This window comes from Phoenix dactylifera, chromosome 1, assembly GCF_009389715.1.
Source record: "Phoenix dactylifera cultivar Barhee BC4 chromosome 1, palm_55x_up_171113_PBpolish2nd_filt_p, whole genome shotgun sequence".
NCBI classification, from domain to species: Eukaryota; Viridiplantae; Streptophyta; class Magnoliopsida; order Arecales; family Arecaceae; genus Phoenix; species Phoenix dactylifera.
Genome location: NC_052392.1, coordinates 6841585 through 6868422, shown reverse-complemented (window position 1 = coordinate 6868422; position 26838 = coordinate 6841585). Strand labels below are relative to the sequence as shown.

The window sequence follows — 26838 nt, the reverse complement described above, 5'->3', positions numbered from 1 at the left end:
AGCCAGTTGTAGGAAATAGCACAGGATACCTCTATAGGACCTTTATTGGATAGAGAAACTAAAGATGGTAGCAGCTCATGCCAAAGAGTGACCCCTTCTCTCCTTACAACCTGCCTCAACAAAAAAGATTAAAACAATAAAGATGACTACAGACAAATGATCTTCAACAACATAAACATAACCAAGGAAATAATAATACCTCAGCAGCCAAAGCAGCGGTCTGACTCTTTAATGCCCATTCTTCACGAGGACTGACCATCTCTAATATTAGATTAAGGGTTAAATTTGCAAATTCACTCCGTTCTGCAATACTAAATTCATCCCACCTAAATCGAACCAAGTGCTGCAACATACATAATGATGATGATCAGGATATCCAACATAGTAAGAAAAGGTTTTAATGATAAAGACATAAAATAAAAGGATAAATAAAGTAAAAATTTTGAAGAAGTTGCATGAGAAGTCTCCACAGGGAGTCATGCTTTGGCCAATAAATGGAAAGTCAATGAGAAGTTTAACTGGATGTGCCCAAGATCAGAATGTGATATTGCAATAGCAAGACTGCAGTTGCACACCGAGATGCTCTAAGCCAGATTTATAGTTCAGGTACAGCTGAGTGATACATCTTTTACCTTCATGTACCCATCCATTTTCAATAAGAAAAACAGAAATAATAATAATTCCATATTACGCTACTTTATGTTGTCAACTCCCATATTGTGTTTAGTGTCATCCAAGCAACCAACTCCACACCCCCATCCAACTTCCTCTTCATCAGTTGATAATACAACCAACCCTATAACTCTCTCTCTCTCACACACACACACATGTGTAAAGCACATGCCTAACACTATTAGTATGATATAGAAAACTCTCAGAAAATGCAAGAAGCAATTAGAAAAGCGATATATAGTTTTGTCACAATTCATAACCTTCAAGTGAGAAACATCTTCTATAGTAAAATCAAACTCTGGCACAAGTCCCAATCCATGACCATCGAAAAGCCAATCATAGTCTAAGACACTATTGCATCACACCTTAATATATAAAAACATATGCCTCACTGAAAATTGCCCTCTATTTCTCTATGGAGCATTTTTGAGATAAGGAATAAAATAAAGGGACTGCAATATAAAGAAAAGGGGGCACATCTGTCAATCACTAAACCCTGATATCTTAACCAAGTGTTGCACTTGCCACATATCCTGCTGGCAAGTTAGGACATTTCTCTTTCTCTCTGTGCATGTGACTATATAACATGTTTGGTCTTAATAATCATCTACCTAATGATCTTATATGACCACAGTCTGTTAATGCTAATCATTAAAAAGAAATTTAAATTTCTGTCAACTATTTTCCATTGTCAATGATAGTAAAACACAAAAGATGGTGCATGAGCATGAACCTGCAACATTTTGAATCCATGTAGCCGAATCTCAGATGACCAATCCTTGCGGACCAAAAGAAGAGATGTCTTTGCCAAAACACGAATATCTCCACTTTTAACCTGCAGAAATTTTTTACAGACAGAAGACAAACATCATGAGGGTTTGAAAGCAAATGATGTGTTGGGATTCATCACCACAGCTTGCTTATTTTTTGTAAATAGAATGAAAAGAGGCAACATAAAACAATAACAATATGGAATGAAGTTAACAAGAGAGAATACATAACAACATTCAGGACTATATGTCCTAAAAATCTAGTGCAACAAGTTCTAGTTGGGGTATTGCAACATTAATACTCATGTTCTACACTTAGTACTGTGAAAAAAAAGGCTATCTAGCAGTTAACAGTAATAAAAGAAAAAAAATGATTCAAACCTGCTGTTTTGATACTTTCCAATATGCAAATTTACATGAATCTATATATAGCACCACATGTTTTCTCATCTGTGAAATAGGTCATTATTGTGGAATCTTCAAACAGAATATCAACTCTATTAAACTGTCTAAACTCTAAGTACAAGCTCTGAGATAATTATATATTAGGCAATTCCACTCCTAGACAGGTCTAGGCATTATATTTTGAATGCAAAAGGAAGAATTAGATTTTACAGCCCTATTTCTGTAAACAAATAGCATGAATAAGACATCCAGTTTACTATAACTTAGTGAAATGCCATTTGCTCCAATTTAAGATACAAATTGACATTGGACTCTTGACTTGTTCCATTGATGGTTCTTAAATCAATGAAAAAAGACAAACAGTGAACAAATGACCATCAATACCATTAGCTTAAAAATGAATTTATACTCGGACTCTTCCAAAGTTGTCATGTAGATAAGGACTAGCTAAATTATATAATTCTGAAGCTAGCTCGAAAAATTTAAACAAAGAATAAAATAAAATGCCTGAAGTGCCTGTAGACAACCAATTAACTCTAATTGTTACGTTCCTTTATTGAATTCCATAATTTTTATGATCTTGCAATCAACTTTTTTATGTAGATAGAATAAGTCATCCCCAGTCCATATAATATTTCATTAACAAATCTAAAACAAACAGATTGACTACAGCCATGATACCAGCCATGACCAGTGCTTGGTACCATATTGGTGCTTCTGACCCATACTTCTTAAGCATAACAACAATTAGAAAACATGGAAAAGAAAAAAAAACAATTAACCAAATAAATATCAGAAAAGTTAGAAAAACTGTAATGAAGATATTGAACCTTATTTGGTTGTCTGTCTACCATACCAGCCAATTAGCAATTTCAACATTTTTCACAGCCATCACACCTGTTCCCACAATTGATGCAAACTTTATGAATCCGCTTCTCTAGCAATTCTATTATATGCAAATTCCATGTTACAAAGTTTCACTATGGTACCACATCGTGCCGGTCTGTCTTGTACCATGTGTTGGTATGAAACAAAAGTGATTCCTATTGGCTTGTAACAAGTACAGCCACTAACACCAATTCAAAATGCAAATTTAGCTCATTCAAGAGATCTTTTCCTAATAAGTAGAGAAATGCCAATTCGCTAGGAAATACAAAGAAGGTTAAGGCCAATACAGGAACAAAACCAGTAGGTTAGAACTTGTACAGACCTAAATTCTTCTCCTTGTCAATGCTATTCTTTGCTGCATCATATCCAATGAACTTCAAAACTGATTTGTTAAACAAGCAATTACATACATTACATGCATACATAAATACATGTACCTTGAAGCACTCAATTGAAGGACCTATTCTTTCGGCACTGCTTTTTCATTTTTAAGGATGTCTAGAGAAGCAGAAAAGTGATGAACCGGCAGACAGACCATGACTCTATTTTAATGCCACAAGCTGAATAATATTTGATAGAACCAGACACATGAAGTAGGGCCAATTTGTTAATTAAACAGAACTAAACTCAAGCAACTGCTTTTGGGAAAGAAAGAGCCTTAAGGTTTTCCAAGATTCTGGCTTTTCCTTTCAAGCAAATGACCAATAATAGCCAGGAAAGGATCTCCTATTTTTCCTCTTTATCTTTCAAACCAATGATCAATTGGAATATATTAATCTATTCTTGAAACATTCAAGTCACTCATATGAGTCAAATTCTGTACTTAAAAGTCATAGTATGCTATATCAACCTAAATCAACAGCAATATTACTGCAAACCAAACCACAGATTCTTAAACTGAATATTTATCTCCAAGCTACATATACCATCTCATATTCTATACTACTAGATTGATGGACATTTAGACTACCATCCATAAAGATTGTTCTTTTCAAAATTTACCTGCTCCTAAAACTGATTTAGCTCCACCCTCCAAAATCCTAATTGTTGTATGCATGCTACAATGGCATGATACATCTCCTCTTTTCTTGACCAAGCAATTATAGCCTACAGGAATCCTTCTACAAGTTTATCATCATAACTCTGTCGGCCAATATCCATTAACTATTTCTAGCTCGAGTCTACACCACCACATACCTTGTAGAGTTGCAGAGTGAGAAAAAGAAAAATCCCTCTTCCTCCATGTCAATCCATGCATCTTGTGTATGTATCAACCTAAAGCCTCGCCCAAAAAGACTAGCCGGAATGTATCATTTGCATTCCATTACCCTGTAAAAGTATCTAAGATTTATCAAGTGCATTACTAATATGAGACTAAGCAGAAGCTTGCGCGGCACTTCACATACTCTCCCCATTAAGCCCTAATGTTCTCATCAAGCTAACGATCCAAATCCAATCGCATATCCCACAATTCGTCCATGATCAACCAAAACTGAGCCTGTATGCAGTGTCCCCTAGTCCACATGGGCCGTGGACAAGGTCTACTCTAATACCTTCTGTAAAAATCCCAAATCACTTAAAAAGGCTAGCTAAAAGGTATTATTTAGGTTTCTTCGTTATGTACAAACACCTAAGATCTATCCAATACATGCATAACCAATAGAAGGTTTAAACACATACTTGCATGCATCCTGACATTGTATCTTTCAAATTTCTTTGCATGCATGGTCCGATAAGTGTGTGTTTACTGTGCGTGACATTCACATATCAAAAGGTAGAGCTAAACCCTGATGACAGTGTCACTACTAGCCATGCCCTAGATATTCCGAAGCAGGGCGAAGGATGTCTTTAGGGAGGCCAACGAAGATGCAGACTAGGTGGCCTCTTTTGTTACAAATCATTCTGGAAAAGTTCTTTAGACGGGCGAAGAGGAGGTGCCTCGGGCGCTTCATAACTTCTTGTATTTTGATTTTTTTGGATGTATCCATACCAGACTGGTATGAGTCATCTGGTATAGCAAACAAACGGTAGAGCTAAAGGGATAAACAGGAGACACACCCTCCGCGTGAGCCAAATCCATTGCTTTAGCCTTCATTGATCACGATGTGCAGACCCCTTCCAATTCCGTTAAATATGACAACTTACGTTGCCCATTGAAGCTCTCTTTCTAAGCTAACACCTAAAATGGCAGTTAATCATGATAAATAATCACACAATTTATGCCATATAAGTAAGGCCAGTATCCCTCTCTCTCATACGCACACAATCACTATAAGAACAACCATGCCCACTTCATATGTGCCATTTCTTGAACCATGGAGGTCTAGCTTCTTGCTTATCTACATTAATTTAAATCCGTGAGTACCTCAATCTTTATTTTAAAAAGAATCTATTAAATTAATATGTCCTTAAAATTTGAATTATCATCTCTTGTTGAATCAAGTGAACATATGTTCTTTTGTAATAACTTAGCAATAAGCAATACTCTCTCCAAAAATTCTTAATATGGATATCCCTAGTATTTATTCAATGCATATTGCTTTCAATATAAATGTATATACACAAGGTGTCGGTATCATAACATGAATTACTCTATAGAGCTATGTAACCAGCTCGACAGTCATCTGGTCAAGATTGGATCGGTCAAATTCTTACTTAATCAGATGTCAGAATGTTTGTTTCTAAGTCCATGATTCGAGTAAAATACTGAAAATCTAACTTAAAAGCATTGCAAAGTTTTTGGGTGAGTTATGATCCAACTCAATTTAGTTTCTAAGAATATCCTTTAGGAAGGGTTTTACAAATGTATTGTTTGTATTTATTTCTATCATTAACATTTAATATCTTTATCCATACTTTTATTGACCTTCTTTTTTTTTCTGGATTAGTTTGATTTGTATAGTTTGCACTAAATTATACATTAACTCATTTGTGTCATTAATCCATGCTAATTAGTAGGAACCAAGATAGTTAGGTCTTGGATGATCGTTACAAGTGATAGCATGTATAAGTTATCCTTTTCTCTCCTATCTGAAAAGTTCTAAAAAAGATCACCAATATCATTGTATCAATTTGTAATATCAATTTGCGATATCAATTTGTAATGGTTTTTGTCTACAGTAAGCTCAATGGTTCCTGGAGATTACAGCATTACATGAGCCTAGGCATATATGATCCCCCAGTAGAATAATCATATCTCCTCCAGTGAACACATCGAAATATCTCTAGAGAGACATAAATACTTTAATCCCATCTTGAGCTACCCAAAACCCCTGAACATGTATGAACGAACATTCGGAAAAAAAAATCTAACCATGTTCCTGCCCTCACATATCTCTTTCCACTAGTAAGCAAGACTCAATCTTAAAGTCTGGACAAGTTTTAGATAGCATGAACGGCTAAAAGAACACATAAGACCGTAACTCGCACCCTGCCCTTCAGCCAAGATTACTCTTTGGTCATCGCAAACACGTGCTCATGTACAAAATCAGTCTTCTTTCAATTAAACGTGAATGGATATATAAGTTTATGATCCAAGAACTATATTCCACTGCAATTTTTAAACCCGATCGTCTTTTAGGAGAAAGGAAATCACTCTGGAAATCTATGCAAACTGAAAAAGATCATTAACTTGAAGAGAGGAATGGCAATCGATTGAAACAAAGAAGACAGTGGGGAAAGCAGAGGGGATAAGGAATGCTGACGGATTCCAAGTAGGCGACGGCGGCCTTTCGGGTATCGGGAGGGGAGCTCCAGTCGAAAGCGGCGGCGATGGCCCGAGCGACGTTGCTCGCCGTACTGCTGCTATCATCCATTGCCGGATCACAACGGCTCTCAAAGAGAAAAAAAAGGTTTTGCGATTAGATTAGACTGATGGAATTGGTTGGCATTAGGGTTTGGCCGAGGGAGAAATAGAGGGAGCAAAGGGGAAGAGGGAGAGAGATGAGGAGGCGGCGTACGACGGAAGAGAGAAAAGAGGCGGTGGCTAGGGGGTTTCATTCAGTGCTGCCTTTTTCCCTTCCTATTTTTTCTGTGTAAAATATATGAAAGTAATAAAAAGCGAAGCCCAAAAAATATTAAAAAAAAATATACTGACGCGCCTGCCACTTTGGACATTTTTTCAGAGAAAACCCACTTAATTTTTAAAAAAAATTAAATAAATCTTTTAAATTTCTAAATGATTTATGTGGTGTATGATTCACCATATTTTAAAAATATTTTGAGATGTACGTGGGTGGACTAATAAAGAAGTTCGAAGTGCTTTAAAATTTGTAAATGGAACTTTAAATATGGGTCATATACTAAGAGCACTTTAAGATATATATAGATGGATTAAAAAAAGAATTCGGAGTGCTTTGAGATTTATGCGGTTGTATGGGTCGTATATTAATGGTGCTTTGAGAGTTGTGCAAATAGATGATTAAAAAAGTTTGGAGTATTTTGAGATCTTTGCGGTGGGTGATCTTTAACTATGGCCCATGTATTAAGGGCGTAATAAAATCTATACAAGTGGATAAATAAAAAGATTCAGAGTACTTTATGATGTGCACGATAGGTAATCTTTAACAATGGATCATATACTAGGTGGTGCTTTAAGAGCAATACAAGTGAATGAATGAAGGAGTTTGGAATGCTTTAAGGTCGGTGCGGTGGGTGATTTTTAACTAAAGATCATATCTAAAAATAATTTGAGATCTACATTGATAATTTGAGATGTTTTGGTCATAATATATTTTTATATTACTTTGTGATGGCCATATAATATCATGTTGTTAATGGAGATGAATGGTAGGAACAATTTGAAACCATCTAGCAATTTAAAGGGTCGACTGGTTTGAAATTTTTTAAAGCTGAGAGGGTATCTCCAAAAAATATCCAAAGTTGGAGGAGCATCACTTTAATTTTTCCAAAATAAAAAACTTTTATTTATGACTTCAAAGCATGGATCGAATAGGGTTTAGTATCTCAACCAAACACTTCTAGCCGGCACCAAAGTTTAGATGTTATCAAGGTAGCACCTTCATGACATGCTAGCCTCATGTATTGTATTCAGTAGAAATAAAATGCCTCCAAGATATTCCAATATATTTGTCATATCAATTGTTCATTAGCGTTTTAAATTTCAATGAACCGGTGACAATAGTTGAAGCCAACACATACTTAGTTAGGAATTGTATTATTTAAATCACATGTAACCTTCTCCCACATTCCAGCCCTCTGGAGAAAACAAAAAGATCATAGTAATATGGAAGAATTTGAGTTTTATCATCACTCTCTATAGTTATCCATCCATACTATCCGTACTAATTAACCTAACAACCTATATTCTTTTGTGATAATACAAGATGCCAATTGAACAATGGTACATACCATACTAGCTATTAATTAGCAGACACCTATACTGCAGTTGCTAAAAGTTTGTTATCATGTATATTTTTTAATCACTACTAGGCACAAACTGGGTTTAGCGAGGTACTCTATTTAAATTGTTTTTTTTTTAGTACATCGGCTGCTTATACTAGTCTCGCGTGAGCACAACCAGCTACATCATTAGCAAAAAAGCTACACAAAGCACAAAGAACAGCTAAATCACTTTTACCTTGCAAGTTATAGCTTGTGCAAGATCTATTAATTAGCCTGTGCTCTATCTAAAACATTTTTTTTTGTTTCTCTTAAATAGAGTTGAATTGCAAATTAAGTTTGAGTTGGATGCCAATTAAATGGCTTGGACCTAGTATTTTGAACTACTCTAAATGGAGATGTACCCAAGCCTATTGAAGTTGGGTCATGCATGGTATGGTTAGATTAATGGGTCTTATTTTAGGCTGCGCACAAGATATTGCCAAAATTCCAAGGCAAAATTAGATTGGAAGGTTATAAATAATATAACATTATCTAAGCCTATCAGCAAGCTAATTGATAGATTAAAAAAAAAACAAAAGTTAAATTTGATGAGCATATTATATTGCATCTGAATCCTACAAATGGGAGATTTTGTTTCGTTTTCGGTAAGAAAAATAAGCAACCACATAATTACAAGATGGTACCCATAAACCCAGCATCCAGTCTGGTTCAAACAAAAAGAGGCATGAGGAAAAATATTCCATTGGATCCTCTTTTAATCACAAAAAGGGATTGGAAAATCCTCTCCATTTGTTATTGTGACCGGAGAGGCCTGTTTTCTGAAGTCGGGCCATTTGACCATATTTGAGATTACTTCTGATGATAGTTGGACATTCCAACTTCAGTAAACACCTCAAGTTTTGGTTCAATTCAAGTTTTTGTTCTTGATTATATGAAAAAACTAATAATGTGCAACCACAGAATTGGAGTTGATGCATCCTCTAATTATAAATTGAGCTGCAATGGTAGCTCAGTAGATAAGGAGTACAATATGATGATGGTATTGGACTTTCCCTTGACCAGTAGTCTTTAAGATGTTTTCATCACTTGGAGCCTCTCGCAGAAGCTGACTCATATTCTTATTGGTAAGAAGATTTGAGGTTTGGATACAATATGCTCTTGAAATATGAAATATTAGATGTGCAGGTTCACTCTTTCTCAAAATAAATCAAAATGAGAAATATCTGCAAGTTCACTGAATATGCCACTGATGAATATTGTGAATGTTGCTTGGTTTATCTATGTGGCTACAAAATAAATTGGAGAAAGAAAGCCTCCATACCTAAAATCACCAAAACATGAAAACAAAATCCCAACAGATCAGTTCTTCCATTCACCCTCTTACATGCAAATCCTAATTATTGATAGTGCCTTTTAACTTGCCAAAAAGACTTGAATCTTTTCTCTTCTATTTAGGTTTTTAGATGGTTTTTTGTTGTAATATTCCTATGCAAGGCAATTCAATCGAAAAGCTTAGGTTGATAGAAGGATTGGCCCATGTGTATTCAAAGCCACCTAAAATCCCCTGCCTCTTGTTAACTAAAACTAGGGTTCGGCAGAGTTTATGCTCCGACGATGAGTGCTAGGAGTAGTAAGACTCTCTATAGCCATCAACTTATCACTAAATTAGTGGATGATCTAATTTATAAGAAAGACGAATCCTTATGAACTTCTGCTGCATTATTTCTGAAGTCCTTTTAGTTCCTTATTTGTTCTCTATATTCTTTTTAGAAAACTTATTTGACAATTTATTTGTGGAGTGCAGAAACAAGACGGCGTGAAGCATTTGAGTTCAAAAGAATCCAATATGGTTGCAGATCCATTCAGAGGCATCTCCAAGAAAAGATTGAGGGAGAATGGCTGCACTTTGCCTAAGATTCATGCCTGTAGATTCTCCAAGGCCCAAAATCCTGAGCATGAATTTTGTAACATCAGGCTATATTGCTCGACAAACTCTAAAGAGGTTCCTTTCTGAAAAAAAAAATAATTATAGTGATAACCCCTTAACTTCATACATGTCCTAGAGACATCTTCTCAACTTTAAAAGTTTCAAACCTATCCTCTAAGTTTCTAAATCATTTCAAAGCGGTCCTCTCGCTTCCTATCTAGCGGCCCCATTAACCTATCATTGCAAATGACCAGAATATCCGCATCCTTTTCATATATCTATAATATCTTTCGACCATACAGATGAATAAAATAATTCAAGTGCTTTTGAGATATGTGCAATAGGTGATTTTTAACAATGAATTATATACTAAGGATGCTTTGAGAACTGCATAGGTGGATGAATAGAGTTCGGAACACATTGAGATTTGTGCAGTGGGTGACTCTTAACTATGGCCGTAAACTGAGGGTTCTTTGAGATCTATGCAGGAGGACGAATAAAGAAGTTCAGAGTGTTTTGAGATCTATGCAGTAGGTGATCCTTAACTATGATCTATATACTAAAGGTGCTTTGAGATATGTGCAGGTTGATTGAAGGGGTTTGAGTGCTTTGAGATTTACACGGTAGGCGATTTTTAACTATGAGCTATATACTAAGAGTGCTCTGAGATCCATGCAGGTAGATGAATGAAGAAGTTTAGTATCCATGTAGGTGGATTATGAAGGCATTCCTAGAGCTTTGAGATCCGTGCATTGGGGGGGGGGGGGGGGGGGGGGGGGGGGTCATTGCATTGGGAAATGGAAGCTCTCTCATCTCCCCTACCATAAACTGTTGCTTTTGGACAAAAACAGAAAAAGAAAAAGGCTCTCTATTTGTTAGCCTGTCCATATCGTTGATAGAAACGGGAACTTGGTTCCAAATTCCCGAGGCTCAAAAGCTAGAAAAAGAGGCGAGAGCAAATGGTGATAGATGGAGAAGTGCAAGAAAAGGTTTTTCTGGGGCCATCAAAAGTAATTGATAGATTGAACTAAATGATGATGGGATTAACGGCTAGTTCAGCTTAGCAGAGATACGTAATATCCGAAGTTTTGTGCTGCTTCTTCATTTTTTTTCTCAGGCATTAATGAAATGAAATGGTGAAGTAACATAGAAATATCAGACAAGGTTCTGCAGGATCTGTCACTCTCCATTTTGTTCTCTCACCGACAACCTGCACTGAAACAGGTACAGGCTGACAAGGATATGTTTTTTTTTTATCAGTGATACAGCCTCAACATAGTACACAACACATCCACAACCATGTTGGATCTCCTACTATCACATACAACTCAAGGTTAAAATCCATGATGGCACAACCACAAACAACCCCCTGCATGTTAGGAGGCCAAGATCTACAACCTTTACAGAAATTTCTTGCTAATTTGTCCCTGCCTGTAATAGTTTCACTACTTACTTTCATATCTTATAAATGATCCATGAACTTCTCCTGACATTTCAGCTGCAACTAAACTACTTCCCCACATTGGAAATCAGTAATAGAGTCCCCTCCTTACCACAAGAAAGATTTCAGGTCTTGTTTCCCCTCCATTATGGTTGGGGGTTGGGGGGTAGGGAAGAAAGAATTTAGCATATTGTGACAATAAAAAAGTCCATTTTCCTCATCATGATAACACCAATGGCATACTTTCTTACTGAAGCAAGAATACAAATCAAAACATTAGCAGGCATTGACAGAGCTGAGAGTTACATAGAACCACCCCCTCAAATTAGACAAATCAAATTTCTGGTACAAGCCCCTCTGCACTAAAACAATAAATGAAGGTCTGAGTCAAAGTTGGCAAACTAATGAATCCAACTCACCAGACAATATCAGTTACCCTGAAATAATGTACAAGACAGAATCTGTGTAACAAGTCAAACTCTTAACACTTCACACACAAAGCCGGATTTTTCGTTCCAACAATTAGATTTGGCTGCCATTCCTTCATTAGGTTAAGTCAGACATCCTCCTCCTGTGTTGATGCGAAGTAGCTCTCAAGTTGGGTTGAGAAGTGGAGACTTTTTTGTTCCGTGGTGAGTTGGATGGCTTTAAATCTGTGCTATTCTGGCTAGCATTATCTGGTTTGCAAGAAAATAGTGAATATCTGCGCTTGGAAATGTTGGCTTCAGAAGTTACAGGTTTACTCTTTGAGCACCTAGAATTTGCTAGGAGATAAGGGCCTGAATAGCTTAGGGACTGGGATCCAAGGAAATTCACCGAGCTTATGTTTCCGAATCTCATTGCTCTTAATTTGCTATTTACTTCCCCAGCTGCACTTCGCCTCCGACGGCTGCATACAGTAGGAGCCATGAAATGAGGAACTGAACTATGGCATGTTTTGCCAATGACTTTCTCCATGGTTTGGGGGCTTCTTTCAGTTTCTATATGATCTATTATGAGAGGGCTCCTTGGTGATCCCTTCTGATCATCAGTAAGTTGGTAATCCACTGGAGAAAGCTTATTCATCTCTTGAACCAGGTTCTCAACTCTTTCTATCTGGCTCCTTACTTTATGGAGCTCTTCTTCAGTATCATGTATCTGCTGCTCAAGTTCAGAAATAGATTTTTCCTTTTGTTTCCTTGCATCCTAAATGTGTTAAAGAATCATCAAAAAACTCTCAAGACTCCATAGATATATATTTCATGGAACTGTAAATGAAATTTGGTAAACAATGCATTTAGTGAAAGTAGGAAGAGAAATACCTCTGAAACATTGGCCTCTATAGCTCTCACTCTTTTTGCAAACCCCAAAGAACATATTGTCTCCGCTACATCATCATCGCTAGGACTGATGTGCACGATCATCAAAACCTTCGAACCATCACCTGTAAAAGTAAAAGAAAAAGGTTTATATCACATAAACCTCTTTGATTACATAAAATTCAGTTGGAATAATCTTAGGTAGTTCTTTGCCTACCCAGAGAGTCACTAAGAATCTGAGTGAGCTTGCTGTTCCTGTAAATATATAAGCAGAAATCACATTGGTTGATAGGAAATCAAAATCATGGCTAGTGAAACTCATGAACAAGTTATCATTTAGTACTTGCCTGTAGGGAATGTGATTTCGCCTCCTTCTCAGGGCAGCAATAACATCACCAAGGGCTGATAGAGACAGATTAATAGCCTTCCCTTCGTCGAGCGTTTGCCCGGTGGCACCAGTTTTCAGCAAACGCTCGCTTCCTCCCAGATCAACCAGCCAAAATTTGCTTACCACTTTAGCACTTTTCACCTTATCTCCAGATCGGCGTATGGTAATTCTAGTCAAGCTAAACATGAAAAACTAAAAGAAATAAAATAATTACTGATCAAATTAGCTTGAATGAAGAAATCAAAGATCTGAAGCAGCTCGACGACCCACCAGTGCGATCTGCTTGAGGCCTCATTGACATGAGTCCAGGAAGTAGAGCGAGCGCGCTTCCCCTTTGCATACCATCGATTCGCTTGTTTAAGGTCAAGTACTTTCACATCTGTGAGTCCCTCAACTTCAACAGTGCCATTACTACCAGTTAAGATGCTGAGGCAACTGCTCCAGATCAATTGTGCAAGATTGAGCAATATGCCGGATTAGTTTTAATCAGATTGAAGAACAAGATGGACTAATGGTAAAGCCACATTGGGACAGCACAGAAAGATAAAAGGCAACTAAGTAAAAAGTGTGATGTTTTATTATTCTTCTTTTTTTGCTATCCATGCACAGAATTGCAGAAGAAAACCAAGAACTGTTGCAACAAGGTTTTTAATTTTGCAAGTCTACTTCTGAAAAAGAAGAAATTTTACCATTTGGGAATGGAACCCATGGGTCTAGCTGAAGGGTGCCTTTGGGACAAGAGGTCCCTGAGATTACCCATGTAGACCTCTAGCATACTCATCGACAAGCTAAAGGATGCCGATTTGTCTTCCGAAACTTGGCGAAATAGCTCTTCGATGGCTCGAGGCACGATCCCTGGCCGGTCATTAGTCCCTTCCTGAAGAATTACACCTCCATTCATCAGTACCATTTGACATATATACCTGAATCTGAAACATGGAACAAACTAGATCTCCTACTTAGCAACACTAACCATGGTATATGTCTTTCCAGTGCCAGTCTGACCATAGGCAAGAATGCACACATTATGGCCATCGAGCGCAGATCTAAGGATCGGCTCCACCTCGAGAAACAAATCCTCTACATAATTTCAAGCAGAGGAGCAATTCACTCAGTGTGAAAAATTAAATACCAGCATCTACAAACCAGAACAAGCAGACCAAATATCTCTACATAATTTCAAGCAGAGGAGCATTTCACTCAGTCTGAAAAATTAAATACCAGCATCTACAAACCAGAACAAGCAGACCAAAGATCTTACCTTGAGTTGAATCCTGAGGGAATACCTTATCGACATCGAACTCTTTCCTGGTTCCTACTGATCTAACTGCGATCTTCTCCGGTCCGGTGGAAATGGGCGACATCATCTTTTTGTTGTCCATCAGAGGAGAAGTTCGAACTCGGCAAAACACTCTGATGCTCCCTGCAATACCAAAACCCACCTCAGACAATAGTCCACTGCTAGGTGTAAATTTAGATCCACCATTACCTTTTATGTCTAGTATCTTATCGAGTGCCTCTCGCCGTTTCACATCCAAAGACCTCTGCTTTGCTCTCAATGCCAAAATTTCTGCTGCAAGAATGAAACAATTCTGAGCATTAGCCCACACATTCAGAATTATAAGGCTAGTTGTGGGTGACAAAGGGAATTCATGCATGCACCCTTGAGAAAAATCCTGTCTTGGAAGCTGGAGATCGCAGGTCCTGACACCTCCTTGTCATGCTCGGGGACGACGTTAACATCGGTATAAGCCATTGAGGGAGTAGAAGGCACCTCCCCTGATTCAGATGCAGCCATTGTCCCATCAGACTGATCCAAATTCAAGTATCCAATCTCTCTCAGGGGCTCTTCCATGAGTTCCATTCAAGAGAAGCCTTGGCTGATTTATAGCTAAGAATATTCTTTGCTTCACTCCCCTCCTCCTCCAACCTTTCCACCAACTAAATATTGAACTGGAAATTCCTAAAACAATTAGAACCGAGCAAACCAGCTGATATTAACACCAACCGGGTGCGAATTTCAAGAGATTCAATGCATGAATACCTTCTTATACTTTCATCATGACAAGCCGAAATTTGAAGCAAAAGCTATGGAGATTGCGGCGAGCATCTGCTACTTAGCTTTCCTCTGACAAAAGTTTTGAAGTGAGCTTTTGTGGTCACCACCTCTTTCTTCACAGATACAAGCTGGACTTTCGAATCATACAAAAAAACAAAGAAGAAGGGACCGATCTAGAAAACACAACAGCCTTATCCAACCAAAATATGAGCTCAAACTTCAGAGCGAGCATTGAAGAATTCATGCCAGAAAACAAGGAGAGATCTTTATGAGCACTATAAAAGAGTGGGAGACAAGACCAGATTTCAAAACCTTATAATAATTATGAGAGGTTTTTCTTTACCTTTCCCCAGAAGCCCAAAAAATCAACAAAAGCCTAGAGAAAAGGAACACAAATTGGCAAAGTAGTGGGTATATGACAAGGATCTGATGGAACCCAAGAAAGGTGGATCTCCCTCTTCCTTATTGGAGTCTGACTGTGTGAGACAGTGAGGGAGGGGGATTAGATTTCCCTCTCTCTCTCTCTCTCTCTCTCTCTGTGGGAGTAAAACAACTTTTTTGTAATTAAAAGGAAGGGCAAGGTCTAAAAATAACGGCCAAAACAGTACTGCAAGTGCTTTTTTATCTGTTTTGGACCCTTCTTGTTAACCTTTTAACTGATCATAAAAGTTCAAGAGTTTCTCCAAAAGACAAATTTTTTATACAAAGAATATTTTTTTGTTATTTAATAAACATAAACAAAGTACACTTTGTTCTATATAATAGTTACAAGCAAATGACACTATTATATTTTGTAACTGTTCATCATTTGTATTAGAAAAATTTAAGACAATGTTTTAATGATTTATCCCTTTAGATACTTAATGCTATTGGAAGCATCTAGGGCACATCTTGCTTGCGAATTGTTCAAATCCACTCGTCAGAATAATTTAGTGTCACCTTGTAATATTCTTTTTTTCCCCATCAATTTGGCTAATAATGAAAATTATAATAATTACCAATTTTACTCGTATAGATATTTCTTTTATTAAAATTATGCTTATTTTGATCTGATGCTTGAATGAGTTTTCCTAGCATCACTCTTTCCAAGCCCCCTCCATATATTTTGCTAAGAGTATTTATTAAATTCTAGCATTTAATAAGTTAAGCCTTTTTTTTTTTTAACAAGGAAGTTTAAAACGCCATTTCTTTAATTATAATGGCAACATATTCGTTATTAGATATCTCAGTTAAGGGTTCGTCCTATATCTAATTGATCTTATTTCATGACATCAACTATTGAATCATATCTTGCATAAATTTCAAAGCACTTTGACTCTCATTCTTATCTGCTTGCATACATTTCGGAGCGGCTATTGCGCGATCCAATGGTGCACATCATTAAAAAAAAAAAAAAAAAGCAACATGAACCCTCGTTTAGTAGAAACTTAGGGGAAGATTGATTTATGATTAAAAAAGAGTTTTTCTTTGAATAAATAATTGGTTGCGGGAAGCGTGTCAGATGAGGCGCAAGCTTGGCGTCAACGGCAACCTCACAATGATAGCGCGGCAAAGACCGTGCTGAGGAAACCAGAACTTAAAAATTTCAAATTTACCGTTGCCAAGGGTCATGATGAAAAAAAGGAACCCGAGGCTCTTGCTCTTGCTCCTTTGGGAAGTTCTAAAGGTAGGCACAGGGAATCTTTCCGTAATTTTCAAGTTAGTGAAAAAAGATTAGTCTAATGCAAAAGGCTCCCCCACCTACCTCCAAATTGTGGGTGGGGACCTAGGGATCATTGCCAAAAAAATTAGGTGAATGAGCTGTTATTAGTCCCCTTTCTAGTGGTAGGGGCCATGTACAAATCTCAACTAAGGCTATTTGATTAGTATGTTAAGTGACTTCAAGGTATAGGCTAAGGATCCAAGAGTAATGATATGGGGTGCCTCTTAGTTGCCTCATCAGTTTCTCATGTCACATAAAAAGATCGGCGTGTGTGATTCGGAGTTGTTTTACTTTGTGGTGGCTGCGGTCGAATCGCTTCATGCTAGGCTAGCACCATGTTATCAAAAAAATTCAATGGGTAACTTGGTGGTGCCCCGTAGTATTTGTCGAGGGTTTCGAAACAATTTCTTATAGGAAATAGAAAGGTGATTGTTACATGGACTTATACATCTAACAACTGCTTACGTAAATAAATTCCCATGTCATGCTCATGACATTGTAATTGCGCTTTCACTCGATGATCAAGGAAAGCCCGAGTGTTGTTAGATGGGGAAAAGTAGTTGGAAAAAAAAAAGAGGGTAGTTAAAGTGCTTTGTTTAATAATATGATTCACATGGTATAACATGCGAAATATTTTACAATGATGACTAGGTTCTACCAATTTAAGATGGAATCATGATTAAAATTTCTAAATGGAAATAGAAATGGATTACAGATTGGCGTGGATGGATGGAAGTTTAGTGTGATATGAGCCTCATCCATTGGAGTAATCAATCAATTGCATCAATGTTCTTTTATACAACATCGAATATTGATCAGAATGGTCAATAAGTGGTACTATAATGCCTACTTTGAATTAATCATCTACTTTTGATGGGCAATTCACATGTCCCACAGCAGGAGATTTTTTTATTTATTTTGGTGGGGGTGGGAGGGGAGGGGGAATGAATATGAACTTACAATTATGATTGGCTTGGTTATCTTTTTGTTTTTTCCTTTCTAGTCCTTTATTCCTTGTGCACCTCATTGCTATTGCACAGAACCTTAATGTTCCAATTTGTTATGTATGTGTCAAAATAATAAACTTTGTACCATATTTTCATCAAGCTGAAAAAAATATTTTTCTTTAACAACCAATTCAGTCTAGAAGAAACTAAAAAAAGGAGTGATTACAAATTTCTCATTGTTCTCATACTCAGATTTAAATGCCAAAGTGAAGAAAATATCAATAGCTACCTACCTAATTCTAGGGTTAAGGTTTGCTTACCTTGTGGACATGCTTAGATATTGACCCCAAGAATTTAATGAAGAAGTCATGCATCATTTTGAACTGATAGAAAAGTTGTAGGAGCCCTTGTACTTGTTCTCATGGACAGACTCTTCTGCAAAGAGAAGCACAAGCACCTTGGCATGGAGGAGGCCAATATTAATTATGGTTACAAGATGGCAACACCATGACAATGGGGTTAAAAATAGAAGAAAAATAGAGGGAGAACTCTTGAACTCTTATATATTAGATTTGATTACTTATGCTTGGAGGATCAAGCACACCAAAAAAAGGAAAATAAAGGTTACATAGGAATTAATGGTTACCCCAATTGCCACTAAAATTATTGGATAAGGTTGCTTATTCCATCTTCTACCATGCATTATATCCAATAATATTTTGCAATGGTCATGTGAAGTAGTTTGCAATGATTCAAATGATAACCATTAAAGCAAAGAAATACTCAAACTTCTCCAATAATGGTCATGTGAAGTAGTTTGCAATGATTCAAATATTATATCCAATAATATTTTGCAATTGTGATCAATAGTAAACCTTTGGGATTTGCCTTGTCAGATGCCACCACAGCTAACCCAAATTCTTGAGCAAATAATTAGAAAACTGGGTGCTTCGATCCTAACACTGTTGTCCCTCTCTCATCAGCAGGCTTTGCTTCCCCATGCGCCGCAAAACCTGACAACCCTCAAGGCTTGGACCCCTTTGGAGTTGGTAACCATCCCCTTCCTTTGGAAAACGCATACCAGCTACATATAGAATGGGGCAGAGAGAGAGAGAGAGAGAAGGTTGGCAACTAATCCAAAGGAAGCGCAGCCTTCTAGTTCAGACTCTTGTGCACTATGTTTCTTCTGTTTTTTCCTTGATAAAACCTATGAATCAATACATTGAGATGAGTATCTATACCTCCATGAATATCCAAAAGTAAAATATCCAAAAATTGGCGTAGAAGATGTGTTGAAAAATCCTACAGTATATAGATCCAGTCTGATTGGCCACATAACTCGTCATCTGATATATGAAGCATCAATATATAGAAAGTAAAATATGTATCTTTAATAACTATCAAGAAATCTTCTTCTAAGTGAATGTGAGAAGCGCTCAATCGCTGCGCAGCATTAGTCAGTTCTTCTCATGCAGCTCGTAATTCTACTAATAGAACAATAGTATCGGCTTTTTTAAGAACAAGAGAGTGAATGATTCTGCATACTCATCACACCATGAAAGGCTAAAACTGTGTTCTTTTCCTCTCTTTTTCTTTTGCAATATATGCATATATACTATCATGTTAGGTACTTCCACTTTTTTTTTTTTTTTTTAAAAAAGAAGGAACAAAGAAGCACAAGTATGGAAGATAATTTTTATGACCATATCATATGATCATGAGCTCTCCCTTAATCCTCTCCACAGCTTCTTCCTCCAAAACTGTTGCAGTGAGTGTCATGGTAGCATTTCCATCGTGACATGCAATGGTGGTGGACACGACCTCAACCTTGTGCTTCTCAAACACCTCCAACACCTGCGTCGCCAGCCTTGGTCGAGACCCAGCGACGCATATACCGAAGAATGCCATGTTGCCTGAAACGGTGACATTGACGGAGGAACCGCTTCGGGTGGGTCTTGACGCGGCGGGTCTGCTCAACTCTTCTCTGGATGCCTTCTCCGTTTCGAGTGCTACGATCACTTCTTCAAGACCTTTAATGTATGCTATGGTTTCGTCCACGATTCTTGCTCTGGTTGCCTGCATGTTGGTAATTCCCACTCAGGTCTCAATCCTGTAATTGCTCCTCAAGATTCAAGGAAACTGATGAATACTATTACGCTATATATATAACCATGCAAATTGAAGCAGAAGCGTGACTTCTTTTTTGGACATAGGTGTAACAAGAGTAAAGAGATATCTGGTAGTCCAACTAGTTCAAAATGCAACAAAAAGCAAATCTTTTTCATACAGTGCAACTTACATAGAGCTTAAAAACTAGAAGAACAGCGAAAAAGCCAATCCTTCCATTGAGAAAACAAGAAAACTTCATTAACAAACTTAAATTATGGCCAAAAGATAGCAAAATAAGAGAGGGAGAGAGAGAGAGAGAGAGTGTGTGTCTCAGCCTTTGGGAAGAGATTGGGAACCATGGACTGCAACATGGTGTAGAACTCGTTCATCTTCTCCCTTCGGTTGCGCTCCATGTGGAGCACATCCTTCTTGGTGCTCGTCGATGGCTTCTCTCTCGAAGAGCTGGCCTCAGGCAAATTGGTTAAGGGAGGAGGAGGAGGAGTGTAGTCCTCTACGGTGGTTCTTGGAGCCTTTGGACAGTCCCCTTCCATGGCTTGCTCTTATGGCTCCAGCAATCCCAGCAAGTCTTGGCACGAATATATATACCTTCAAAGTGGTGAAAACTCCCACAAGCTTTTTGGATGGGATTAGAGAGGGAGAGATGGGAGGGGATTGATACGGTGTGATGTGGTCTTTGTTAGTTGGAAGGTGATGATGGTGGTCAGAGGCTGATGCCTGTTAGGGAAACCTAGTCACATAGTCTCTGCTGAAGGATGCCAAAACCTAGTGGTCACTCCTCTGTTCAGAAGAATTCAGCTTGGAGTGGACTTGACCAAATAAGACAGAGATTACCCATAAAAAATAAAAAAAGTGAAGAGTTTATAGCCATTAAGAGTGCACATTTTCTAAGAATTGAAGCCAAACCTAATCTAATTTCGATCGAATCAAAGTCGATATTAATTTTGTCAATCTGTCGGATTTTTGGATCAAATTGATTCAAACACAACCTAAGAAACATATATAAATTAATTACTTAATCATATATACATATATATAAACATATTATATAATAAAATAATAGTAAATAAAATGTAAGCAGCATTATGAGAAACAATAATATAATGTTTCTGTAAATATGTTTGCTGAGTTGATTTGAGTGAAATCTTTCCTGAACGTTACAATGAAGAAAAATGTTGAACAAAAATGTTATCTTAGGTTATATGTAAATGCTATCATGGTTTTCATTTGCTTAAGACCGAGAAATAAATTATTGCTAGACATGTCCTAATTATTGCGAAATTTGATACATTTAGATTTAAATATAAAGCTGAAGTATTTTTGAAGTATTAATTATTTTGGCCGTTGAGTTCTTGATTCTAATTATTTATGTCCAATTTGGAACCATTAGAGTGTTTGGTTCGGGGTCGCAACTTATGTAATCGGATCAGATTATCGAGTTTCAGGAATCATTTACACCCCCTATCAGGAATAATAAAATCATGGTTGGATTATATATCACTAAAACCATGGATTGAAGCAAATCGTGACACTTGAAGCTGCCCTGCATCTATGTTGACGTTCCTTGATTTGTCCACAAACTACTCAACTATGCCCATTAAACCATCTAGATGATTATGGAGTTCAAGACTCCGATGTATCAACTCATGTTTGCCTCCATCTCAGACCTCCATTCAATTTATTTTGCTAGTATGGGCTAATTCTGTCCAATTTTCTAGATTTCAGGTAAGAGTGTCATAGTTTGTACTTGAGGTGTGCAATTAGATTGGGTTTGATTCAACATGGTCTCTGAATTAAGTCTGTCCCAGCTCTACAAAAAGGTAGACATCCACATCTGTCTCTGTTATACTTGGCTTGGGTCTCAAAACTTTGGACATATTTTGCCTATCAACCATGGCCATGAAGATTGAAGCATACAATGAAAAAAAACATGCCTTTCTCACCTATTTTAGACCTTCTTAGATAGTTGGACTAATTGGTACATTGAATTACTCTAAGGTAGCTCAACCTGGCATCACAATTAGCTGCATGGCTTAGCAGTTCTAGTGGGTGAGCATTCATAGGACCAATGAAACCAATTCATAACATGCCTCTCACTCTACATATGAGAGAAATTACTAATAGTTACATGATTTATGTTCCTCAAAAGGAAATCGATAAATGTAGGATATCTATTTTCGATACGTGGACATAAAGATAGCCTGTCTATTGTCTGAGATCACATTATACTATTCCAAAATAGAGATCTAGAATTCATAATATATATGGAGTAACAACATTTATTTGCTCCATCCTATGGAGATCTCTTGTGAAGGCTAACTATAGCAAGCAGGACTAGAAGCACATAGGCCAGAGATCCAAGCATTGACACAATTCCAGCAACTGCGACATCGAAACAGAACTTCTCGAACACATTGCACACCTTCTTCCATTGCAAATGAGAGTTGCCATGCGCACCCAACAATCCAAATGTCATCGCAGCTCCATTGCCTGAGAAGAGGAGGGCCACCATTGCTATGTCGACGATGGAAAACAATAATGGCAAATTACTTCTGCTAGCCCTCTTTGCAGTCGATATCGCTAATGAGATTGCAGAGTACACGCATGCGATCACGTTGGCTACGAGGAAGTATCTGCAAGTAGGGAAAAGAAATTTAAGTTCGTTCTAAACAATAATAAAAGATTTGAAGAGTAGAATGAATCCTGGCAATTAAGTTAGATAATAACTTGTTACTTGTTCTTGTGCCTTAATTAAATTGTCAAATTCCTTTATGAAACATAGCCCAATAAGCCAGCCTTGGATCCTAGCAACACATGACATATTATCAAACACTAAGCAGAGCTGTATCTTGTTCAAGGGTTGACACAATTCAGTGGTCACCACATGTGGGCAGGGCTATATGGTACAACTTGGGGGCTAGCCTGGGCCATAAAATTGCCTTCAGTAATGAACTAAGGAACAGTGCTTCATTTTTTCTGAAGGAAAGGGACAGATGTAGTATAGTAAAAAGTACAGACTAGGGCCATTTATAATGAGCTAAGATCTCTAGTTGTCAAAAAAAAATGTTTTTAAAGAAATATATCAAAATCTCAGACAACATGAGACTAGTGTTGGTGATTACCCTAGTCTGCTTAGAAGCAAAAATTGTAAGGTGATAGATAAAAAAATCTCAACCAAAAAGTAAATCAAAAATGAGAAAAAATATTCAAGATATCCTTGGAGATAACAAGGTTCAGAGATTTTCTATATATTTTCTAGAGGATTTGCTTTATATATAAAAACCAAAAAAAAAAAGAAAAAGAAATCTTGGTGATGAGAGGGTATTGGTGGGATGCATGAGAAATATGTGTGGTCTAATATTGGTTGGTTCACGGTAACTTTCTTTTTCCTCTGCTAAAAACTAATTCTATAAATATCGTGTTCGAGCAAGATAGTTCCATATAAAAATATATCATATTTTAATATTTTTGGAAATTTGTAACCAGCCAACAAATTGAGCTATAGTCTATTAGTGTTGTAACCCTATTTCGTATAGAAAAGTTTTCATGTTAGAAGGTTTGCTAATGTTTATAGTGCTATTTGTGAGGGGGACTTTTTTTTATTATGTGATATGCTAAAGGGTTTGCATTCTTTTCTCCTTTGCTGGGACTTTTTGATATTATAAGGGTCTTGTCACCGCCCACTAACAAAGAGATGATATTATTTGAACAAAGTTCGTAACCAGTAGCCCCACGATGAGGTTATACTATTCATCGTCCCCACCATCTCATAACCCTAAGCATAGGTGACAAGCTTCCACCATCAAACTCTGTAATAATTTAGGACTACATCCAAAATAGCTAACCAAAAGCTATTTATTGGGTTTCTTAGTCACGTATAAGTACCCCAAATTTTTTCGATGAATAAACAATGTCGAACTAAATACATGCTCGCATAGGTCATCATATACTCTTCCCATTTAAGCTCCGACGTCCTCATCAGGCTAAAGGTCCAAATTTATTTAAATCTAATCAAAAATACTACGACCGACCCATGTCAGCCTCAATGCGTCTATACTGCAGTGTCTCCTTGTTCAAATAGATCGGGCCGAGTCTTTGATACCATTTGTAATAACCTAGGTATTTTGTGGGTTTTCTTAGTCCTATATAAACACCCAAAATCTTTCTGACAAATAATCGATATGGAACTAAATACAAGTTCACATGGCTTTTACAAAACTATACTACTTAAAAGTTTAATGAAGGACGAAGCATCTCCATCATAGCTTATTACTTGGATTTGGCCCACTTAGTTGGCCCTGCTACCCACACGAGAAAGCCCTAAGTTTGAATCTAAATTGTAGCATCCCTGCTATATTTAAAGAGGAAAATAAAAGCTCGAAAAATTATGCAGAGTCCAGATCCTTTCATATTTACCTTTATCCAATTAGATCATCCACCACCAATTCCAATGTGTCCACCAAATCAACCATGGCAATAAAAAAACGGTGCAATCCCCTCAGAACATGTTCTCCTAGGTGCAATTGTTAATTTGAGGGATCTTCTTGAATGAATAATATTAGGCGATCTAATTGGAGGAAAAGATTGAGAGCAGAAGCTTGTTACAGCAGTCACGCCTCTCTGCTTAGCAACCAGAAGTTTTATGTTTAGAGTTTTGAATGCAATGAATAAATTAAAAGACTTGGATGGTAGTAAAGGGATTTCGATACATAGAAAATAACAAATAAATGAATAAAATATGGAGTCAAACTCTAAGGAAGGCATTTGAACTCCAGGAATTACAGTAGTAGAGATGGAGGCTGAGATAGATAGAGGTGGTATTAATTGAAGATAGGTGAGGAGAAACTGGATGGTGTTTAATTTGGAGTGAAATAAAGTAAAACTTATTCTCATAGATGGCGTTGGCCGAGAGTTTCTATTCCCTAAGATCCCATGCAAAGCAATGATATAACCATCAAAACGGCTACTGCCATGTAACATGCGAAGTAATGATATCACACACACACACAAAATTTGAATCAAAGAATTTTTCTTCTTCACTTTAAATATTTTCTTAGTTTCTTAAACAAACTCTCATTTAAACTAATTTCATTTTCTTATCTCAGCAACTACATCTTCTCTCGTATATTTTCACTTAATTATATTTAAATTTTAAATTTTATTTTTTGTTTTAAAAATCATAGCTGATAAACTTAAAAAATGATCAAACTTTGATGAATTTAAAATTTTAAAATAAGAAAATTAATTTTTAGTTTTATTTAAATATTTAGTGAGTTTAATTATATTTAATTATCAATAATTATATTTTAGTTATAAAAGAATAACTAATGGTTGACTCGAATTGCAAATCCAATTCTATTCAATTGCAGGTTCGGTTTAGGTCAAATTTGACTAGGCCCGACCTGAATGATCTATTAAGTCTAACATCCCTTTTAGAGACTGGATCTAACATTTCTGATCAGCTAATGAGTTGGATTAGGTTTCAAAATCATAACCTATATGTGAAATCGAGTCGGGACAAGCATGCCTCGATTTGACCCAACCAATGTGCAACCCTAACCTTGATCTTCATATCCAATATTTAAGGATGCTCATATTCATGGTTGCACCTAGTAAAGGTTCAGCTAAAATCCTCTGCGGTGGGTAGGTTGCACGGCAAAGTGTGCTTGTGCATCTCTGGATATATCCTCCATCAAAAGATGAACAACCATCAAACAACAAACACTGACCGTCCATCTAGGACTCATACAGGTTCGCAAAACACCCTCCACCTCCCCGTCCCACTCCAAAAAAAATAAAAATAAAAAAAAAATAAAAAAAAATAACAGTGGACGCATTCATGCATGACAACTTATGTTGAAGTGCTAGAAGTGGCTTACACAAACGCGGAGGAATAAGCTGTTTTGGCCACCACCGGGACGGGCATTGACGGTCCGGTTGGAGATAGCTGAATGCTGACCGTCTTTGTTTGCTTTGCAACGCCGATCACGACTGCTGCTACGAGCGTTGTAGCAAGAGCGACCAAACGGAGGACGATGTCGTGTACGCTTACCGATCTCGGCTTGCGACCCAAATCACTCTTCCCTTGGTTCACAGCCCCCTGAGTTCCATCAAACCCATGCTTCGCTCTGGACTCCATTTTGTGTGTCTCCTCTGAGTGAGTGAGAGAGAGAGAGAGAGAGAGAGAGAGAGAGAGAGAGAGAGAGATGGGAGCTTTCCTGTACCAAAGTTATGCAACTATATTTATACATAAAGTTGAGAGAATAGCAGCACCTCTAAGGTAAGCTAACCCTCCATCTCATTAAAGTTCTCCCATAGATTAGATTTTAGAGGAAAATAAAGGAACAACCCATGCAACATCCATATATTAGGAGAGCACGCTTTTGTTTGGTTGGGGCAGGTATATCCGGTTATGAGATTTCTGAGAATCATTTATCTGAAAAAATGATTGTGAAGAAAAATATATTTTACCATGTTTGGTTGCTGGAAAAAATTGCTCTGAAAAATGGCATCGAAAAAAGATTACTGTATTTGATTAGAGATAATCTTATAAAAGAATGTTGCCAAATTTTCAAGCAATAACATTTTTTCCTAGGTTATTTATTGGTCAATCATGACCCACTTATATAAATTCTATTAATATTGGCCATTTCGAATATTAAAATATACTTACATGAGTTAATAACTATTTTTAAATTAATTATACATATATTAATATATATATATATATATTTATTATTGTAAATAAATTTTAATATATTTTGGTATATAAATAAATATAGTATATATTAATAAATTCTATGTTAGACCTATTGATAGTTAATAAATATTTGTTAATTATTTATTAATA

At 36.9% G+C, this 26838-nt stretch overlaps 3 protein-coding genes across 7 annotated transcripts in view; all 3 read right to left on the bottom strand.

The window, feature by feature from the left end:
• The window catches only part of LOC103713981 (protein HASTY 1), a 33130-nt gene extending 26580 nt beyond the window's left edge, over window positions 1-6550 (bottom strand). Inside the window, exons 1-4 of the mRNA XM_008801057.4 lie at window positions 6440-6550; window positions 1406-1507; window positions 200-343; window positions 30-110 (exon numbers count right to left, since the gene is read on the bottom strand). Coding sequence (XP_008799279.2) covers window positions 30-110; window positions 200-343; window positions 1406-1507; window positions 6440-6550 — 438 coding nt within the window. The remainder of the gene's footprint in view (window positions 1-29; window positions 111-199; window positions 344-1405; window positions 1508-6439) is intronic.
• Window positions 6551-11687: 5137 nt separating this feature from the next.
• LOC103713982 (kinesin-like protein KIN-14O) lies at window positions 11688-15715 on the bottom strand. Of its 5 annotated transcripts, XM_008801060.4 has the most exons (12): window positions 15556-15715; window positions 15198-15340; window positions 14816-15106; window positions 14643-14726; window positions 14415-14576; window positions 14127-14233; window positions 13843-14030; window positions 13424-13588; window positions 13113-13331; window positions 12983-13020; window positions 12769-12890; window positions 11688-12652 (listed from the first exon to the last, which is right to left on the bottom strand). In XM_008801060.4, the coding sequence occupies exons 3-12, from the start codon at window positions 15015-15017 to the stop codon at window positions 12014-12016; spliced, it is 1926 nt and encodes a 641-aa protein (XP_008799282.2). In that variant the 5' UTR covers window positions 15018-15106; window positions 15198-15340; window positions 15556-15715; the 3' UTR covers window positions 11688-12013. The 5 variants fall into 5 exon arrangements, with proteins under 5 accessions (XP_008799282.2, XP_008799281.2, XP_038980995.1 ...); XM_008801059.4 differs by having other exon boundaries at window positions 14816-15116; window positions 15198-15714; XM_039125067.1 differs by having other exon boundaries at window positions 15198-15714.
• Window positions 15716-22048: 6333 nt separating this feature from the next.
• On the bottom strand, window positions 22049-26200 carry LOC103713984 (CASP-like protein 1E2). The gene is made up of 2 exons (XM_008801062.3): window positions 25868-26200; window positions 22049-22621 (listed from the first exon to the last, which is right to left on the bottom strand). The coding sequence occupies exons 1-2, from the start codon at window positions 26125-26127 to the stop codon at window positions 22282-22284; spliced, it is 600 nt and encodes a 199-aa protein (XP_008799284.2). The 5' UTR covers window positions 26128-26200; the 3' UTR covers window positions 22049-22281.
• Window positions 26201-26838: the final 638 nt, after the last annotated feature.

Excerpts from the sequence above, each read along its gene's own strand:
- LOC103713984 (XM_008801062.3), bottom strand. The coding sequence starts at position 26,127 with ATGGAGTCCAGAGCGAAGCATGGGTTTGATGGAACTCAGGGGGCTGTG. Across the intron at positions 22,622-25,867 it reads GCTTATTCCTCCGCGTTTGT|ATACTTCCTCGTAGCCAACG; the intron begins GTAAGCCACTTC and ends CCCTACTTGCAG.
- LOC103713982 (XM_008801060.4), bottom strand. The coding sequence starts at position 15,017 with ATGGAACTCATGGAAGAGCCCCTGAGAGAGATTGGATACTTGAATTTG. Across the intron at positions 14,577-14,642 it reads TAAGATACTAGACATAAAAG|GGAGCATCAGAGTGTTTTGC; the intron begins GTAATGGTGGAT and ends TTGGTATTGCAG. Across the intron at positions 13,021-13,112 it reads CGAAATCACATTCCCTACAG|GAACAGCAAGCTCACTCAGA; the intron begins GCAAGTACTAAA and ends ATATATTTACAG.